Raw genomic sequence first — 21,903 nt, 5'->3', positions numbered from 1 at the left:
GTTTCCTTCCACTTAAACAGCGACTCTGCCCCCTCATTGGACAGCCAGTGGCCGCCTAGAAAGGTGTCGTAATGGACATACAAACTCTAGAAAGCCACGCACTCTAGAGAATAAAACAGTGCAATTTCCTTCCCACGTGTTAGGGCCTAACTTCATGGAGTCAGACATTGATATGTGTGATCTGACCACAGGGGTGGTTTCTCTTTTTCATTACTGCTGAGGAGATAGTCATCTCCAAACCTGATGAGAACGCAGACTCAGTGTCCGTAAGGGCTGACTGGAAATCTGTGGCATGTGAGGTCGTCCTAATGATGAACAAATTAAATAATATTCACACACTTTCAAGTCAAGCAAAACCACCAAAGATGGAGAGTGAACGTGACAGTGAGCGCGAACACGCAACGCTGCTTGTTTTTGACAAGCTCTGTGCTCTATGCATCAGGCCACACGTGTCATCAATATGACACACATCTCTGCTTTCAGAGGACTCATCGCTTGGCTAGGGACCCAGGGCATGAAAACCGACAGGTCATGGTGGTATGTGGCCAGGCACCCAATTGAGGGGACTGGATGACAAGCGACAGGAGTCCCTGGAAGGAGCAGCCAGGATCCACTGCAGAAACCTTCCCAAGATGTATTAATCAAAGAGCAAAAGTTCCCTTCAGGACACGACCTCGTCTTTTTCTCCCAAGAGCCCTCAGAGTGGTCCTGGGCCAGCATCCGCTCACAAAGTTCTCGTTGACTCTCAGGAAGCACCCTGAGACCGCACACTGAATTCCAGAACATGTATGCTCCGTTTTCTCATTATCTTTCATCAGGACCTCCTTTGTCAACACCCCAACCCCCCAAACACACACAGAGCCATTTCCTTTGAGTCACTTCCCCAAGCCAAGCTGGCTGCACTCTGGGCAGACACAGGAAAAAGTATCATCTACATTTGCTGAGTCCCCAGGAACAGAAGGAATGATGTTGGTCTGCAGGAAAAGCTATACAGAGAGCTAAGATTTTTGCCAGCACCAAGGGGTGAAAACTGCTCACAACTTCCCACTGTTGCTAGTCCCAGTATTTAATGATCCAGTCTCTGGCCCAGCAATGGTGTTGGAAGTGAGAGAGACAGTGACACACAAGACAGACCTGGCTCTTGTCATTGTAAGGTTACAGAGGAGCAAAGATATCCTACACTTCCTGCCATGGCCTCTGCCTGGCAAAGGTGGGTGATCCCTACCACTGATGGGCACAGGGAAATCACAGCCCTCAGACGCCACCAGACACAATTAAAAAATATTTATAAATGTGATGGCTGTTCTAGGAGCAAAAGCAGGGTGCCCTGGAGGGTATGGCAAGGGTCTTTGGCAAGGTCTGGGAAAGGGACATTTGTCTCTGTGCCAAAACTACATTTAAGAGGTCTTCAAAGGTGAAAAGGAGTTAAAGGGGGGAAAGTGGACATGAGAACCTTCCGGGCAGAGGGAAGAGCATGTGCAGAGGCTGAGAGTACAAGGTGCTGGAGGTGTATAGACGTCCAGCGTCAGGAGCCAGGGCAACGGGCCTCGTAAGGCAAGGTGAGAACCTGGGACTTGACACTATGGGCAGTGATGACTGCTTCAGGTAGAGACAGGCCATGTTTCATTTTGTGGAGAGGACTCCCTGATTATATCCGCATCACAGTCAAACTATACTTCCCTCTGGGACGGCTGAGGCATGCCTGTAGTTACAAGTGAAGCTCCTACTCTGTATGGAACAAACGGACCAGGAGGCGAACCCTCCAGACAAAGAGACTTAGGAGGAGGAGGTGAGGGCCGATCAGTGGAGCTCAAGAGAAAAAACGAATAAACAGCGCCACTGCAAGAACATATGGACAAGTGATTGAGATTCTGGACAGTGGGAAGAGATCCACTGAGGGAGGTGCTGTATTAGCATTTGAGGGAGCAGGGCTTACTGCAGGGCTGCTGGCTCCCTCTGAGGCACTGTAAAGGAACTGTCTACTAAATCCTCACCACCTCTTATTGCCCTCAGAAAGCTGAGGCTGGGAGGGCATGGTGAAGGCTTGGGCCAAGGTGCCGGCAGGAAGGGGCACGGCTCCCACGCCCAAGCACACACCTATAAGGACCCCATAGTCCCGCCTTCAAGTAAGGCTCAGAAGCAACTGTGATAAACTAAACTTGCAGATAGGGAGCTTCCAGGGCTTCCCACACTTGTCCATATCTGGCCACACCTGCTAATCACCTCGGACGGGGACGGAGACAAAGACCTGACTGCATCCCCAGGGCTGGGCAAAGGAGTGGGGGAAACTGTGAGGACTTGGGCCAGGTGCCCAGGCAGCCCTTTTCCCCACGGTGGACGTGAGTTTGGCAATGAGAGGAGGACATGGCAAGAAACGTCTGGCAACATAAAAGGCATCCAAAACTGGGATCTGTCTTTCTGGAGCATGTCCCAAGAGAGCAGACTGATGGGATCTTGGCATTGCCGGAACGTACTTAGCAAAGGCCAGAAAAATGTATTTGGACAGAATCTGCACTGACCTGATTCAAAGGTCTTTAAACTAAATTTTAAGGTCGAAGTGGGGGCAGGGTGGAGTATGAAGGAGGGGAAAAAATCAAAATTAAACTGTATTAAGGGATACAGTAATGAGAACTTTATGCGATGTGGAAGAAATAATAGGAAGGAATTGCTTCATGGTATATTCGGAAGTAACAAGGAACCTGTTTGTCACCGTTCTGTAAGAAAGGACCTGAATGTGGCCGCTAATGAGGATTTCTTACACAAAGGAAACAGATATTATAGGAGAGAGAGGTTGGGGAGTCAGAACGGGAACCCATCAATCTGAAAACCACAGGGAAAGAGGGAAAATGCATTTTTGTTGAGACTATGAAAGGGTGCCCAGACAGATGACTGGTACTTCCTCATGCAGATCACAAAACTGGGAGAGAGGTGAGGAAAGAGCAGGCCTTGAGGATTGCAGCCAGCTCGTCTCGTTCCAAGTCAGCCAGGACAGACATTGACTCATACTAGTTAGCTCTCTTTGGCCCTTCAAAAGCCCAGCACCGACCCCTTATCTAGTCCTAAAAATCTCACTAGACATCAGGCCCTGCTAGGTCTTAAAATGAAGTAAAAATAAAAGTTTCTATGTATTGAGTACCGTCTATACATCAGTGCATTTCTAAGAACCGTATCTACATTACCCTGTTTATCTCAAACCAACAAATGGAGATGAGTGTCCATGTGTGAGAAACAAGGAAATATGTTCAGAGAGGTCAAATAACTTGTCCAGGGCTACACAGTGGGCTACATACTCTCAGACTGCTCCTTCAGACCCATTTTCTGTTCTGCTCTATGCCCTGGGAAGCTGGCATCTCCTGTGAAGAGCATCTCCTGCGTTTGTGTCCCTTCTCACTCTCATTTGGGTCTGTTCCTGGGAGGGACCAGCAAAGGTGGGTGGAAGGACAGGCTGGAGGGTTTATGTCTCTGCTCTCTTCACGTGGAGCCACAGTTTGGCAGAAGTTGTCAGGCCACTGTTTCTGTCCTGTGGGCTCTCTCCCAAGGTTACAGAGATCGTAACAAGTCCCAGCTGCTCACCAAGTCCCTCCAGGCCTGGAGGTGGGAGCAGTGTTGACAGTTTCCCACTGCTGCTAGAGTCTGGGTGCTTCCCCACCCTCTCATGATCCTCTCCACACCTCTGCAAGCAGTCCCTTCACTGGCCACTCTCAGGCACCCTCTGAGCAAGCACCACCTCCTTCCAAAAGGACTCACTGACAAGCAGAGCGAATGCTAACCAAGCTGGGATTTGAACCTCAATCAATCTGACTAAAAAGCCAGGGCTGTTCATCATGATGTTACACTGTGTGGTGGGTCACTTAAGCCTCAAAGGAGAAGTATACGATAATCATTCCTTAAAAAAAAAAGTACAGTGGCCGCTAACGGTTCAGTTCTTCTTCCATCAATGTCCCTGACAGCTGAGCCCAGAGAATCCAATTGAAATCTCTTGTCATGCAATTTTTCTTTCTAGAGACTATTTGCTGGTAGAAAGATCTGAACTTAATAAGTCTTTGGGTGGCTTCGATTGATTTCAATCTGTGATGGTGTCTCGATGACTTTGCCAGGACTCGGCCTTCTGGCAGGTCTTATGAAACCAAGCACTGGGCCAGCCAGTTCTATAATAGTTGCTCCAAACTGTGTAGATTCCAGGGACCTCCCCAGTTCATAGCTAATAACTAACACCATCGACTTGAAACTTGTGACTGAATAACATAAATGTGAAAAGGTCTCAAGAGAAAAAGCTCAGAACTTTGAAAATTCTTTAGACTTTGCCTTTGGTGTTGAGCCAGTTCCTGCTAAGTTGTTCACTCACATTCACTCTAGAGCAGGGTTTCTCAGCAAATGGGGGAAGGGGAGTAATTGCCCCTGGTTGAAAATCACTGCTATAAGGGAACAGTTTCATTAAGATGGGTACAAACTCAGCTTACTCGAGCTTTATAGAAGAAACTTTATCACTTGCAAAATACTGGTTCATCAGTCAAATGAAACTGTATGCCTTAACAATTAAGCCTGGCTTTGTTCTCAAAATTCAGAATTAGATTTTCTAAACTGGTTCGGGCTGAAGCCACCTCTTAAAAAGAAAACCATTCATGATAGAAATTATCTTCAGAAGTCCTTTTAGAAGATGCCATGTTATAGATCCCATACCCACCCAAACAGTTCTAACAGTCAAGGTTTTCATTAACTTCAGTAGAATGCTGTAAGAAACACTAGGCTTATAGTCATGGGCCATATTATCTCCAAATACAAATCCTTAAACACTAAAATGACATTTGACAAGTTGTCCATACTATAAGAGGCTCTAGAAAAAAAACCAGTTCTGTGGCCCTCATGTTATGTTCACTTGGGGACATACACCTGAGCTGGATGTTGGGCAGGATTATAAGCACTACTTAAACTGTAATTTCCACTCCCCATTTTTGCCTCTCAGATTATGTTTCTGATTGAGTTCACCTGGTTAAACATGTCTGATACCCTTGTAGTATCACATAGGACAAAAAAGGAGCCAGTTTGGGTTCCAATTATTCTCATATTGATTACTATATAGATTCTATTTCACACTATAAACAGATAATGAAAAGCAATTTAAGATTATTGTTTAATTTATTGCTCTGTCATTATCTTGAACTCAAACCAAATGCAAGTCACAGTTACAAAGACTTCCTTTGAGCTCGTTTAAATTCTTCTAGTCAGATAGATAGGTCTTTTGGTTCAAACAGTGTCAATATTCATTTGTTTCTCTGTGTCCAGTAGGGCTGGTGGAATTCCTGGGTTAACTACATGCCCATTATCGCATAAGAGCAAATAGGAAGACAAGCCTTTCCTCAATGATAGAGACATTGTCTAATTTCAAGATGGCAACGCATTTCAATAGCACCTCTAGCTCTAATCAAGTGCCAGACAGAAACATCAATGACATCAAAACAAAAACTGCTATTTTGGAAAAAATACATTAACATTAAAATAGATAGTCCTGAAAACTAACAGCTAACAAATAAATTGATTGAACTTGAGGGTTTTTTGTTTTTTGTTTTTTCTTGCTTATTCATTTTTTTCAGGCTGAACAAGATATAGTTACTCTTAATTAGATGGTCTAATGTGATTAGTAGCAAACTCATTCATTCCATGAAAAGATTTAATGACACCTCTCATGGGCCATGCACTGTGCTAGGCACAAGGAAATCAGATGTGAAAAAAATGTCATCCTTAAAACATTTTTTAGTCTAAAGCAGTCTCTTAAGTCATAGCCAATAGACATTATAAGACCAAAACAACTAATATCCAGGGAAAATATTATCTCTTCCAGTAGAGTATGACCAAGCCTAAGCAGAACCACCTGGCCTGAGATTGCAGTACAACTAGAAATCCCACTTTCAAATTCTCATATCAAAAAGTTGACCCTTCCTCACTTACATCTAGCCTCTAATAGATGTGGCGTTCCAGTTAGTCAATAACTCAGTTTATCTGCACTTGTTAGCAAATTCATTCACAAAGAAATGGAGAAAAACTCAGTTAAAATAAGAGATATTTTAAAAGACAGTTGAATAAATATCTTAACTATCAATTTGTCAAGAATCATCTTCCAAATTTTCTTTTAGAGTATGATCCTCAGAAAGAAATGGCCTACATATATTATGTCAACTCTCTGCAAAAGTTCCCTCTCTACATTAAGCCACCATCATTTCTTCAGTTTTTATAGAGTGGCCAAATAGTCAAAGATGTGACCTCCATCATGACCTGTGAAATAAATATCTGGGTATAGGGAAAATAGCTGTCTCGGTAGATTAATGTGTCTGCTTTATTTTTTCATGTTTATTAATTTCTTAGCTCATAAAACATTTACTAAATGCCATTCTGCTCCAAGCATTGGGAGATAAGAAAGGTGAGGGAGACATGGGCCCTCCTCTGAGGAACACACAGATGAGGAGGGGGGACTATTGCATATCCAGTGAGATAAGTGTTGTATCGCAGTTACGTACAAGCTGAAGGTAAATACAGAAGAGGAACCAAAGGAGGCTTTATAGAAGAGAAGATGCTTCAACTAGAGAAATAGGAGTCTAATGAGCACCCACTGGAAGAAGACAGTGAAGCACAGAGGCATGCCCGAGAGAACATGGCACTTTTCAGGTATTGATAGTGTTTTGGTACTGATGGAACATAACATGTGGGGGTGGTTATGGTGGTAAAAGACTGGTTGTAAGGACTAGATAACCAAGAGTCTTGAGTGCCATGTCAGGTCTCAACTTCATGTTGTAGATAATGGAGAGCCACTGGAAGATTTTAAGAATAAAGTATAGATATGATTTTTTTTTGTTTTTGGATTGCTAAGAAGAACCTGGAAGATACGAGATCTATTAGAACAAGATCAGAGATGGTTAATACTGGGACTAAGGTATTGGCAATGTGGAGACAGAGAAGAGGGTTGATTTGAGAGAAAGGAGCATATAAACACTTGGTGACTAATCAGATGTAGGGGTGAGCATGGAGGGAAGGGTCAAAAATGATATGTATGCTTCTAATTTCAATAACGAGGCCAAAAGAGATGGTCTTAACCAGATGAGGCCTAGAAGGTACAAGTAGGTTTGAGGGTAGGGGTTTTATGGGTGAGAGATGAGTGACATTTCCCATTTGAATGCCCCTGTCTGGCACTTATTAAGTCTGAGGTATGTGAGGAGCGTTTAGATGGTGATGTCTAAAGAGGTTGGATACATGCATCCTGAGCTCAAGAAGGTCAAGGCTGGAGATGCAGACCTAGCAGTCTTCAGTACATATTAGGTAGTTAAGAATTCAGTTGGAAATGTGAGGGCCCAGCCAGAGGGTAAAGAGAGGGTAGCTAGGAAAGTAACCTTGGAAAAACCTGATATTAGGGGGCAGGCAGAAAAAGAGTCAGTAAGAAGATTGAAACAAAATGATGAGAATAATTGAGAAAAAAAGATGAGAAAACAATGATGAAAAATGTAGAGGACATAAAAGTCAAATAACACATTGAGTCTAGAGATTATCTAAAGGCTATATGGGTCCATAGCTTCTAGATAAAAAGTCAACAAAAAGCTACTAGAATTTCCCAATGTATCTAGTGGAGGCAGCTTCCTCAGAGGGAGTTCCAGCTTCAGAAGGAGTCACACAATGTTCCTTCTAAGGATTCACACAATGTTCAGAGGTAGATAAGATGCATTCCAGGGTCACTGAATTCAGTATACTTTTAGGGACTGGAAATGTAATGTGTGACTATCTTGCCACAATAAGGCACTGTATCATTTCGTACAAATAACATATGGGGATTGGTGACAGAAAGGCAGGGGTGCTGGAGGGAAAAGAGAAGTGGTGGAGATGTCGGAGTGGTGATCAAGGTCCTAACCACAGATAAGGGTACTACAAGGAATCAGAGTTATTCTGTACTACTTTGCAGTCTCAGCCATTGACTCTAGAAATTCGAGGTACCACACTGATCGAAGAATGTTCACTGTCCCTACCTGTGGAGGCCTCCTAACTGCCTGGAAGCAGTCACCTTTCATCCCACCTGGGATGAAAGGCACTGATGTCTTTCCAGATTCCTTGTTAACACCTCTAGATGCAGACAAGCATATTCATTCCCAGAGCCTGCCGCAGACCACAGACCGGGTCTTGCAGCTCCTGATCATCTTTATGTCAAATAAGAACAAACAAGTTAATTGATATTCAAAACCTATTTTTTTTTGTTTACATTAAACAGATTTTTGGATACAAATTTGATTGTAAAAATTGCTTTAAAACCATTATAATCCAATGCTTGTAAACAATTCCCTCTGGGTCTCTCATGTTCTGTAGTCTTGCAAGCAGAGGCACTGATAACCTTTGTTCTGGACAATCTAATAATGTATGCATAACAAACAGCCATGGAAGACAGAGATAGTGTCTTCCTCCAGAACAAAGGACCGGTTGGTTTATTGCCCACTGCGATAAAGATGATGCCTTTCTCTGAGACAAGGCTAATTGTCCACTATAAAAGATTTGGAGTCCCTAAACTCAGAGTTTCTCTCTGTGTATGCACAGTGATTACTTGGGCCTATTCGTGTCACTTTGTGGGAACTGGAGCTTGGAGAAATGGCACAAATGCTGATACTTTAGCTACCATTATTGCTATCAGTAATGAAGTCCTTTGTTTCTGATTCAGGAGTTTTGTGTCTTCTGCCAACATCCATGAAGTTGTGACAGGGTAACTTAGTACCTTACAAGTAGCGTAAAGTCTCAGACCCTTTGTAGATTTTGATACCTAGTTGCTATCTGTGAAATTATTATGTTGATTCCATAATACCCTTCTTTAACAACTTTCCCAATGGCATTGTATGCCTTGCCTTTACTTAAATATACTTGAGATTCAGACTTTTTCTACATCAAAAGGACTCAAGACTATTTAATGGTTTATAAGATGGTGCAAGAAAACATACTGCAGGCAACTGTTATTCTTTATAGGATGAAAAAAGGGGAGATTTTGCCTTTTTCCATTTTAGAGACAGCGAAATGGCAAAGCAGAAATATCCAACTATTTTCAAAGGCTCTCTTAAAAGTTCTACAGCAAGAGTAGCAGGCAAGGACTTGGTCTTGGGTAGAGTTTAAGAGATTTTGTTTTATTGACTGAATGTCATCAAGTAGCAGCAGTCAGGTGAGGTATGGGGACGTGAGGCAGCCCTGGGTCACAGAACCACAAGGAATCTAGTTTCCTGCCAGTTCATGAAAAACTGGACTGGAGGTGTCCAAAAGCTTTATGCAAGGGAACCAGCATGCATTAGGTCGATGATGGATGATGTTCTATTACTACTGTGCCAGCTGGAAATAGGATACTAGATGTTTCTGATTTCTGCCATATAGATTAAGTTAACTAGGAAAGTGTCTATACCTGAAGGAGATTGAAAATATGTTATACAATGAGGGTGACCGAGATGCTCAATCAGTGACTGGCAACCATGACAACAGCAATGATGATGAATGATACCTACATGAAAATGATTATTCATTTAAACAAACTGAATATTTCATGATATAACTATATGATTATATTCTATTTTCAGGTGTGAGGATCAGCAGGCTCGAGGAATTGTCATATTACCAGTAAACGCTTTAAATGCTTGAATCTCTGAAAGAAAATGTCAGTGCACCACATCAACAGTTTCTGTAAATGCCTCCAGGTGAATGTTGGTGAGTAGGCCATGACCATATAGGCCATAGTTTATATCTCCATTGCCAAACAATGAGGTATTCGGAAATATCTGAGTCCAACTGAGTAGGAAAAAAGTCACTGTTGAACATATTTTCCCCTGACATAAAATTAATATAGTGTGGTAAAATTTTTGAATGCATCTCTAAAATTTTATTTCTGTGTATAGTATAGAGTATTGAACTAAAAATAAGAAAAACAATCCAGCCATTATACATGTTTTCGTGGTGACAATATTAGGTGAAAGATACTTGTAAACTCTTAGCAGATCCCTGCTACTGGGAAAGGCCATCTCCATCGAGCCTCAGGAGGGACTCAAGTGTGCGAGCCAGGGAGCAGGAAGGAACACAGTTCTAGCCTCCAAGGAAGGCAGTTCAACCCTGTGACACCCTGTAGGGACTACATCCACACCTAGTTTTGAGATAAGTGTTTTTCTCCATTTTGCTTCCGTAAAATAGGTTACCTAGATCTGACACCCAGTGGGATAACAGGTTGCCTTTCTATATGAACTGTACTTGTGGGGACCTAGATTATTATCTTTAATCCTCAGAGTAACTTGCCCAAGAGTCATATCAAAGAATTCTATCTCAATAAGAACGCTGTAACTTTTTCTCTGGTTTGTGAGAATAATTCGTTTCCAGTGTCATCTGTGAGTTTTAAAAAATAACAAGAAATAAATATATCAGATATATATTCTAATCTATGCCATGAGGGTACGTTAATAATAAGGAAATTATAATTAAAGCAATGGGTGAAGAGATAGACCCTTCATATTTACCTAAATTTCGGGGTGAATATCTCCATTAATTATAGCACACACATATTTGATCCTCACTTGGGCCTGGTAGTTTCACACAGAGGAAAATTATTCAGACCATCACTATTAAGTCTAGGCAGTATTGGGACAAACATCTGCCATGAGCCATAAGAGGGCCAGATGGAAAAATAATTCAAGCACACGCTGACTAGATGGTGGGGGTATTGGCATAATTCATACAAAAGTCATAGCAGATTTAGTGGGAAGTTTTTTAGCTGAAAGATCTCACTTGATGGCACATGATGTGGGTATTTTACCATTAGCCCTTCTCTCTTTTTAAATATATTATGCAAGAGAAAAAAGTAAAGAAGCTTTTAATGTTTTCATATTTTCTGGTCTTAAAAGTTCTTCAGAATCTGAGTTTTAACAAAAGAACCGATAGCGTGACCTGTAATTCTCAGGCATATAGAATTCAATAACATCAACATATGCTTTCCCCCCCCCTTTTTTTTTTGTTTTATAAATATAATTCTGAAACGTAGGCCACAGTTTTGCAGATACTGGGGAGACGATGTGGCGTTAACACCACCACAAATACTGTGATGTCACTCACGATGCCCTGAGAAATGGCTCTGTTGGGAGTTAACACACTGGTTGTATTCCCAGCATGGTGCCAACAAGATCTGACGCAAATCTTCCCATCTATTGGAGCCTCAGCAAAATATGGATACTAGCATCCCCCCTACTTACTCAGATGCACAACATGGTATTAAATAGTAGCATTTGGGAGGAAGGGACAGAGCAGGACAGAAATGTGAAGTGGATTATTATCATACAATTCCACGAGAAGAATGAAAAAGGGAGCCAGCCCCTGACACGTTTGGACCACATAATGCCAGGTGTTTGGTGCAGGACAAACATCTGGATGTGTGATCATATTTTTTATTCTTCCTCCAGATGTTGGGATATTGAAAATATTAGGGATAAGCAAAAAATTACTTTGAGCATTTGAAAATGGGACCTGGTAAAAAGAATTGGCTATTAATTGGATGCCAGCAGATTGTTTCAAAGAACAATAACAAACTAGGCTGAGGGAAACCTTTCTGTTTTACCAACTTTGTATCTTTGTCATAAGGGCAAAATCCCCAAGTCAGAAAGAAGCCTCAGTAGTTCTTTCTAAGACCATCCTCTGTATAGTATTTCTTCTCATACATTTATAATATCCAATGTATAATGCAGTTATGTATTAGGACAGGATATTAGAATACTTTGCTGGTTCCAATGGACTTGGGTGATAATTACTTATATGTGATGGGAAGCTCTTCTAGATTCCACAAGAGCCACCACTCTTTTTTCTAGAAAAAAAGCAAACCATATGATACATTTTATCAATTTGTAATTATGTCTTATTTAATATTCCTTTCTCAGATGTAGAGACCACTTATCATTTGATTTCAGTCAAACATTCACTCAGTCTCTATTATTTCCTTCTCTGTAGAGGAAAATGACACTTGCTATTCTTTCCGAAAGCATACTGACATAACTTTATTTTCTCCAAATGCATCAGTATATACTCAAAATAAGTATTTTATATGTTCTTATTAACGTTTCAAATGTTCTTTTTAATTGGCTCGAATGGCCTCAAGTTTGACTGTAACTGAACAAAATCCTTAAGGAACTATCTTTCTGCTACAAACAAACATGAAGTAGATTAAAATTTTTGAGGACAAAAAATATTTACAGATACTGACAATGCCCTCTCAGCTTGGGGCCATTGTATTTCACAGTTTAGACGACCACTCTGTAAACTGCTGAACCCCTTTGCTGGGGAATATTTTTCATATTGTCTCTGGAAATACCCCAATTTATATAAAGCACTGATATCAGGCAGGATTTGGAAAGAACAGAGCTGTTATAGAACAGCCTTTCTTCCTGATTCTCAGAGTCTCAATATTTTCAGACTGACATTACTCATCTATGACTGAGCCATCTGCCTGGGACAATCTTCCATGGCTCAGGGACCAGGAGAAACTGGACGTGATGGAAAGCTGTGGTAGAGCCAGCCTGCTCCTGCGGAATGAGCCCCGAGGCTTGGAGAGCCAGCAAAAAATTGGACAGACAAGATTGTTCTGTTACATCCAGTTCTGCTGAGGTCATGGAGTTCTGCCTTGTTTAAATTAAACTTTGCACCATATTTAGTCAACCCTCCTAAAGTTAAAAGTTTAGTGTCTCTGTTGTCTTCTGTTGGCTAAGTCTATATCAGGCTGTAAGCCGTAACACTGGATTAAACCAAACAGTGCTAGTTGCAGGGTTAATCAACACACATTGTGTGGGTGCCTGTGCCCAACAACCATCCTCTCTGTTAAAGTGAAAGAAAACCAACCCACAATTTGCAGAGCAATCAGGAAAACAGCTGATGCTCCAAGGCTGCAGGGTACAATATCGCTGCTTTTCTCCAACTAAAGCGAAGGCGACAGGGTATTTTTCCAGGGAGAGCCTGTCTGTCTGCGCACACGCACCTCCACCCGCACCACGTGCCAGTAACCTTTACTAATTTTGATTTTTTTTTTCTTATTTCACTTTTAACTCCTATTTTCACGAGGTCCACAGTTTTCTTTGCTGGCACTGCTTAATTTTATTCTCCATCAGTTTAATTTAAACCAGACCAATAATTCCTAGGTTAAGAACATTTCAAAGCAGCCACTTTATGGGGCAGATCCAATAAATAAATAATATCCAAATTATAGACTACTATGTTAAAACCATGTGATTTAGGTTTAAATGTCACAGTAACTTATTTTCAGTATCCTCCTTTTTCAATGACCATACATTGACGATACTTATGGCTATCTTTGCTTTAATATAAGTGGCTCTGAAAACATCTATTTTATTTGCGGGAGCACAGGTTACAGTCACTGCCCCCCACCCCCACCCACCAAGCTTACCCTTAGTTGCCTCTCAGTGTTAGTTTGCATGTAGGAACGTTTACTACCGCCCAGAAGAAGCTCGTCTGTTATTAATGAACCCACATCAGTTTTCCCTCTCCTCTCCCAGGACTCACCTTGGAAATGCTGAGGTGTTCCCGGGGAGGAGGATGCTCCTGTGAGAGCCTCTTGTGAGTCTAGAGATGAAGGGCTAGGGCTCAGAGGGGCGGGGGAGGCAGGAGCCGCCGGTGAGGTCAGGTCCAAGGAGAGGTCAGCTCTGCCCCGACTTGCGCTTCGGCTTCTCACTTCCTTCTCGTGCGCCTCAGCTGCCAACTGCTCCAAGTATTTGTATCTGAAAGTTAAATTCCAAAGCGTTTCCGTAAAAAGAAAGAGGAGCCCGTGGCTGATGCTTGTTTATGGACGAAACACCTGCAGAGTGAGCTGGTTTTCTGATGCACACAGCACAGCGCAGGGCTGGCTGGAGGGCCAGTGTGCCAGAAACACCCAGCAAAGCCAAGATGCTAATGATTAAAAATCCCTCATCATTCATAACCAAACAAATTGGGGGGAATGGCCACATCACACGGTCTCCAGATACTGGATCACTGCTGCAGAATCCTAGTTTGCTCTTTTAGGAAATATTTATACGAATAAGCAAAACAACACAAATGACTATCGAAAAGGCTCAATAGTGACAGCTGAAAACCGCACGCCCTTGGAGGTCACGGCTGTGAAGTGGGAGGGTGCCTTGGTTCGGCAGACAGAATCGGTGCCCCCAAAATAGCGAAAGGGGGTGTTGGATGAGGCCTTTCTGAATTTCTGAACCTGCTTCAATGCTAACAGCAATGTGACTGGAATTCACTTTGTTCTCTCGGTGTCGACCATGGAAACTTTTTTATATTCTAAAATATTTCTGAGTCGTACTCAGACATCCAATAGCTTGGACCTGACGTCACATATAGTTTATTCATCAAAGTCAGTTTAAAAGAACAAAGATACATCTGTTTTGCATTTCAGGCAGGCAGAACCCACTAACTGTTTATTAAGACCAGCTACCAATCATATTCCTCATGGTGAGCTTTATAGATCAGACCAAAATAACTTTGAAATATGTGCCTCTTCCAGATGTCTGCTAATTTTACCCACCATTATTTGTTCAGAAATAAATTTATGATTTCAGCTGTAGCCACATTCTATCTTACCTAACATTAAACTTTGAAACAGTTTATTCAAGACCCTCACTCACATCCATCCAGATTCACTGCTTTGGCACCCCCTGAATGGGCAAGCCCCTACCTCTGGCCCACCACAGCTCCTACATGGCACTCCTAATTCACCTGGATAAGAAAGGTGGGGGATCTATAAAAACAAAACAAAACAAAAAAACCTTTAAAACTGTACTTAAAAATCATGCATTTCTTCATCCATCCTTAAGATAGGCATGGCTCCCCCACGTCTGTAATCAGCCCTTTTCCCTGCCAGCCCAAAGGCAGTCCACTCCTCATGCCAGGCTCACATGTGCATCTCCTCCTGTGAGGCCTGCTTTGACCATCACAGCTGGAAGTGATCTTGGCCTTGCCTCTGAACTCATGTCGGATATGTAGTCCATTCAACTCAGATGGCATTTTACATTTACTTCCTGGCATATTAAGTCATCTTTTCACATGTGTATGTCTGTTCTCAACAAGCAGATGATAGGATTTTTGAGAACAGAAAGATCACCCTCCTTTGTTCTTTCCCTGGGCACCTTGCACTTGTCAGCTGACAGGAAACAGGCAAAACATGCAGTGAGAACCCTGTGGGGCAGCACCCAACCCGCAGAGGGTCCACCTGAAGCACCGGGTACTGACGGGGGCGAGTGCATGCTATTTCCCTTTCTTGGGGAGTGAGCTCACTTTCACTGTGAATCTTTGATAAAAGATGTGTGGTGGGTCTCCATATGTACAAACATCTGAGGTTGGCTCCGAGAGCAGCTGCCTCACAGTTGCAGGATGAAGACGCTATGCTGAGAGTGAAAAAGCTTTAGAAACTCTAGGCTTTCCTTGCCAACAACACCACCTCACAAAAATTAGGAGAGGTGACAAAAGGAAAGCATTTCTGAACTTAATTCTGACCAGCAAGGAAAAATCACCAGGCTCTGGAGGTGATGGAAATCTTGGCGGAAAGTGATCTTGAGGGCAAGAATCAGAGCCCATAGGAGACATATTTTAAACAAGATGGTGGCAAACTCTAGGCCAGGAAGGCTGCAAGCCCAGGAGTCTGTGAGCACAAACATCCTTGCATTGAGTCCAAGCCCTCTGTGACAGGAGAAAGGGGCAGGCAAGGAATGATGTGCAAATAAGGGGACGTGCACGGGTCCAGGAGATGGGAATCCTGAAGCAGCAAAGTGGTGCTTAGCGAAATCAGAAGAGTGCAGGGAGAGAGGCAACAAAGCCAAGAGGACAACTTATTTACAACCTTCATTACAGCTGACCTGGCCCTGGTCCTGGCCTCTCCATACCCCATCCTGTGGGCAGCCAGGTGGCAGGCATGTGCTGGTAGGCAAAGCATTCACCCATTTTCTAGGGGACTCCAGGGTTTTCTCATCCAGGGTGAGATATTCCAATGGGTGACTATTCCAATGCATCCCTTGGTCTCACGGATGCCATCCTTGAGCATCCAGAAGGCATGGGAAGAATCATAGCTTTATTCTGAATTATCCTGAGGATGTTTATGTGGTAGACAAAAATGGCAGAAGAGGGGGCATGGGGACTTGTTTAATGGGTAGAAAGATTCAATTCTACAAAATGAAGGGTTCTGGAGATTGGCTGCACAACAATGTGAATGTACTAAACATTATTGATTTGTACACTTAAAGATGGTTAAGATAGTAAATTTTATGGTATGTGTATTTTGCCATAATTAAAAACTTTAAAAAGTTGTAGGGGCAGGGAGGCCTGTATGTCAAGAGCTATGAAATCTTTCTAAAAAGGCAGCAGTGTTTACCTGCAATGGGCTGGAGTAGTGAGGGTGGGCTGATATGCATGGAAAGAGCCAGGTCATCTGGCTTTTAGAGCTCAGTACAGCTCAGCAGCCTCTCCTGGCTCACGCATACCTTGAGCCATTCCTGGGGAGGAGACTGGGCCTATATCATGACATTTCTTTACAGAGTGACTCTAAGTGCCACCACTTAGGGGCCCAATAGTACTTGATCCCAGGAGCCCATGCAATGACCATCACAAGTCTCTTCTTGACACAACCCCTAGACTCTGATGAAGTCTTGCAATGTACAAGGCACTAGGTTTTCTATCCATGGACCACAGCCCCAACGAAAGACTTTTCACCTTTGCTACCTTCCCATTTATCTTACTTTTGCCCATATCTTCTGTTTATTCATTCATCTTTTCAATATTTATTGAACAGTTGTTGAGTGCCTACTGCAGTTCTTTCATGTGCAAAGAACTGCAGTAGGCACTAGAGATTTAATTAAAAAAAAAAAAAAAAAACAACAAGGAAAACCCCACCTCATGGAACTCACAGGCCAGTGGGCGAGAGAGTCAAACAAACCTTTGGGATGAGCTCAATATCTACCATGGGTGTGGGTAGCAGGGCTGGTACTAAAGCCAAGGGAGCATAGGTAGGTCCAGTTGCTTTAGACATGACCCCAGAGAAATCCTGCTTGACTTTAGAGTAATCTGAACCTACCTACTAATGGCTCTTCCTGCCACCCTCCTACGCAGAAATTCTCCCTCATACTAAACCAAAATCTGGCTCCCTCTAACTTCTACTCTGCCTCGATATCTGTTAGGCAGTGCTCAGAATTCTGTCTTCCTGCTTCACTGATCACTTTCATGCATGTCACTTTCCCAAATCCTAGCCCAGTCCTGACTTTTCCCTTGCACTCTGACTGTTCCCACAGCCCTCCCTGCTATGAGGCATTTCCTCTCCATGTCCCACCATCCCTTCAGACTAATTCCTATCTTGGCCCCCACCCCAACATGCCTCCAGCCTGAATATCATTCCTTACTACTCCCTTTAAAAAATTATTCATGAATATCACTTAAATCAGTCATTATCAGATAAAGCTTTTCTTCTAATATTAAAAAAAAAAAATCAGAAATAGCACCTCAACGAAAACTTACTCTGGGTCTGACCATTGTCAATAAAAGTTTGCCTGAAATTATGAAATGAGGTGACATAAAATAAATGAGATAAAATCAGACATGTCTGGATGGCCATTACACTTCAAAATGGCAAAATGACATGCATCTTGTTATATTGATGTTACAAACCTGAAAAAACTTTCTGCTGTGACTCTGGCCATTTTTTCTGAGATGTTGTTTCTAAGAGTGAGAAACATGGAACCCTACACACATGCCTGGCTCTATCACGAAGAGTTAATAGATGGAGTCTTCCTTATTTCTGAACCTGTTTCCACTTATGATCTCCATTAGCTTCCCCACTCATTTCCAAAGTCCATTATACTTAAAGTCTTATCTTTTCCTGGCTTACCAGAAACCCCCAACAGCTTCCAAACAGGGGCGTAAGTATATCTCCCTCACTCCCATCCTCACCAGATAATTCAATACTCAAACTAACTATGGAAAGTGGCTGGTCCAAACCAGAAGAAAATGTTTGGCTGCTTACCCAAACCTCTGTGTAAACAGAGGTGGGCTATAAGGAAAGGTCTTACAAGGGACGATGGAGATCCTGCCCCTGCACCAGCTAAGAAAGCCCAGGCAGAAGGGCTGCATGGGGCAAGGTGACGATGAGAGGAGACAACAGAGGAAAAAGGACAGTAAATAATATCCAGGAAAAGGTAGACTTTGGTGGCGTGGAACATTTTGAGATCAGTCGGAACCAATTCAGACCCTGACATCTCCCCAGGAGCTATCAGGCCTTGCCTGTGCAGACATTACCTGACAGTTAAGTTGTCAAAAGCTCAAAAAGTGCAGAATCTGGAGAAAAAGCTACACAAAATAAGATAAAATTTGATTTCTTAAGCCTGGGCATAAAGTCAACAGCATTTTCAGTAAAAGTACACGTCATGTCCCTCAATGTCAAAAATAGGTATGAATTAGAGAAATAGAAGTTTCTTGTTTCTTTACCAGCATCTCCCACTCTAAATTTGCTGGCCACAACTGGTTATTAACATGGCAATAATAGAAAACTCTGAAATTAAAGCAATGCCATAGTTTTGTTTATGAGGCTGACCTAAGCATCTAATTTTTAAATTGAACACAGGCAGACTCCACTCCTCTTTGCCTCAGACTGCCCTGATCTATTATGGTGTCTAAAAAAAAATTAGCACAAGTCCATTTTTTTATTGGCATAGTTCAGAGGTTGGTAGGCTCCCAACTGGCTCTGATATAAAATCAGCCTTTCCAAGTCTCCATGCAGTACCTCCCTCTGGTGGTGGAGGGACTAACTGCAGTGCTACAGGGTAAAAAACGGTCTGGCGGTTCTACTTCCAGTTTCCTTTGCTTATCTAAATTTATCAGACACTGAACACACTAACTTCATATCTTTTAATGGGATCCACAGCATGTTGCCAGTGCAATTTAAAAACTGGTTTACAGTCTGAATGTCTTAAATAAAGCTGGTAGCTCATTCGCTCATTTATTCCATACATCCTTGAAAGTGCCTTATATGTGTGTCAAGTATTGTGGCAGGCACTGACAACCAAAGCAAACCAGGCACAGTTCCTGCCATCCAGGAACTGAGTACAGTTCAGCAAGGAGACAGGGAAGTGATCAGGCACATTCAGCGAGAGTCTCAGGTGGGTCTGGCGCCCCGGCGGGGCCTGGCGCAGTGTGCGTGCTGAAATATTTGTTGCAGGAATGCTGAACAAATGACCTGGAATCATGCAATAGGGACACTCACCTCGGGCTCAGAAGTGGTGGTGCAGGGTAATTGTAATATATACTGCATGTCAACATATTAAACTAATACGCTCATTTGGAGAAGAATTCTGGAGAAACATGCATATTTCACACCATAAATAATAAATCTGTACTTTCTTGGAAAATTTAGATAATCAGAACACTATTCTGCAAAAGGCCAGTTATTCAAGGTCTTCGGTGTCTTAGGTGAAGATATCACATTTTAATTAATACAATCTCCTCTGCATGCTTGGTTAAGAGTGCAAAGTCACGTGCCATTTGGTTACCATGGGAAAGAAAAGATATACAAACCTTTCTTCTCTTGCTTGTCTTTGCTCCTCTCTTTTGTCTAAATATTCTCGGCTAATAGAAATATGCAGAAGAAATAAAATAAGGAAAGAAAATAAAAGATTTAGATGCTCATGAAATTGCCAAGAAATTATTAACAGTAAATCATGAAAGCCCTCTGTCACCTCAGAAATGAAAAGTGCTTATAGTAGAATTTTTTAAAACCTAGTGTAAAAACTGCACTTTAAAAGTACTAAGTATAATGGATTTTTAAATAAAATCATAAGTATACCTGAAAACATGGAATTATTGGATTTACTCAGAGATACGACTAATTACTCTTGGGGAAGAAAAACACAAGTACATGGGAAGAGAAGAAGAAAAAAGTGTTTTTTTTTTTTTTAAAGATGAAAAAATTCATAAATAAAATATGGCAATGACAAGCATGAATAGCTTTCAGTGGTGATTAACATCCAATCAAGCTCTGGTATCTCCACAACTTGCATCTCAAGAATTAAATTTGTGTGGCTCTAAGTGTCTTGAACATTTTGTTGTACTTCTCAGTTTGGACATTCTTCCCACAGCCTAGGATTCTTTCTCCTCACCCCTCGCATCCTTCATTCCTCTGCAGGGATCAATGGAAGCTCTTGCTTTGTGTATTCTCTTTTGTCTGGACCAACAACAGAAAATGTTCAACTTAGTCCAATTTTAATGTTTTTTTTTTTTTCTCTGTTCCTACTGATGAGGTTCCAACATGAATCTAAGTTTAAGACTGTATGGCCAGTAACCTCCCAGGAGACCATTTATTTTCCTGGAGAATTCTGACATCACTGTTCTCTATGCTGGACCTAATGTAGCATTCTACCCCTTGATGCATTGGTAAGTGGATATAAAGGTGCAACAAGTCAAAGCAACTAAAACAGGTTAGGAGAGAGAGAAAAAAAAAAGACTCGAATTAGTCGTTACTTATAAACATACAATCTCATCACTTTCCATACTAAAAATAAATTTTTCTGTAACAAAACCAAGAAATTTAAGACCATATCAACAAAAATAAGAACAGATAAGGAAGAACTTTTAGATGGTATCCAAGGGAAACAGCACAAGGAGCATGAATAGCTTAATGAAATGGCTGATGAAAAGTTAGCCATTTGGGTAATCCCAGCAACGACTTTATAAATATTTTCCTATTTCTTTTTTTTTTTTTAATTTCTTTTCATTCACATCCTCAGACTTTTGGGAAGGGTCTACAGTCATTATAATTAATAGTTGTGTGTGGTTTCTCCTAATAATCAGCATTTTTTCCTGAACAAGATTTGATTTGATTTCCTTCCTTCCTTCCTTCCTTCCTTCCTTCCTTCCTTCCTTCCTTCCTTCCTTCCTTCCTTCCTTCCTTCCTTCCTACTTACCTACCTACCTACCTACCTACATTCATAGAGTGAGGATTAGACCCAGGCAACTCATCTTCAGATATCATGCTCATAACTAACTGCACACTAGTTGGTCTTGGTCTGAAAAAGATTTCGCTGGTCATTTAAGAGCACAGAAAGATTCTGGAGATTGTATATCTCATAACATAATGAACTATACACACTTGTTTTATTCTTCTTGGACTTAAGTGATGTGAATGCTAGACATTTTAGTATTGTTCCATGAGTCTCTGAGGTACCTTTCTTCAATTTTGTGTTTTGTTTTTCAGATTGGATAATTTCTACTGTTCTACCTTCAAGTTCAGTGATTCTTTTCTCATCTCTATTCTGCTACTGAGCACATCCTATGAATTTTTTATTTTGGTTACTGTATTTTTCAGATCTCCATGTATTTCCATTTAGCTCTTTGCACAGACTTTGCTTTTCATTTGTTTTAAAATTATTTCAAAATTATTTCCCCTTCCTTCTTAAAGCCTGTTTATAATAGATGCTTTAAAGTCTTTATCTGATAATGACATCTACATCCTTTTGTGGTTAGCATATTTTGATTCTCTTTTCCCTTTGAGTTCAGATTTTCCTGGTTATTTGTATGACAAGTTACTTTGTACATTCCGTACATTTAAAATATTTTGTAATGAGACTCCGGGTCCTTTTTTAAATTCTATGAAGGACCTTGATTGTTCTTTTTTGTTTTCCTTTAGTAGGCAATCAGCTAGGTCAGATTCAGCCAGCAAGTTCTGACTGCCTTCTGACCTTGGTTCCAATATTAGCTCAGTTTTCAAATACTTTTGGTGCTATGTGGCCAGCCGGGGATCTGAGTGGTGGTCCACTCTGTACTTAACTCTCAAAGTCTGTGGTATGCTGTTCAGGCTCTGAGCTACACATACACATATTGGAGATGGGCTCAGGAGTGTTT

General features: G+C 41.7%; 1 protein-coding gene across 12 annotated transcripts in view; it reads right to left on the bottom strand.

Annotated features, from left to right (window-relative positions):
* The window catches only part of FHOD3 (formin homology 2 domain containing 3), a 413,611-nt gene that overhangs the window by 67,886 nt on the left and 323,822 nt on the right, over positions 1 to 21,903 (bottom strand). For 9 of the 12 annotated variants that reach the window (XM_036229056.1, XM_036229058.1, XM_036229059.1 and 6 more), the window contains 2 exons: positions 19,582 to 19,632; positions 13,546 to 13,760 (listed from right to left, as the gene is read on the bottom strand). In XM_036229056.1, the coding sequence (XP_036084949.1) occupies positions 13,546 to 13,760; positions 19,582 to 19,632 (266 nt within the window). The remainder of the gene's footprint in view (positions 1 to 13,545; positions 13,761 to 19,581; positions 19,633 to 21,903) is intronic. The other 3 variants (XM_036229060.1, XM_036229063.1, XM_036229066.1) reach the window with 1 other exon arrangement.

This window comes from Rousettus aegyptiacus, unplaced genomic scaffold (genome assembly GCF_014176215.1).
Source record: "Rousettus aegyptiacus isolate mRouAeg1 unplaced genomic scaffold, mRouAeg1.p scaffold_m13_p_12, whole genome shotgun sequence".
NCBI lineage: Eukaryota > Metazoa > Chordata > Mammalia > Chiroptera > Pteropodidae > Rousettus > Rousettus aegyptiacus.
This window is presented reverse-complemented; position numbering and strand designations above follow the sequence as displayed.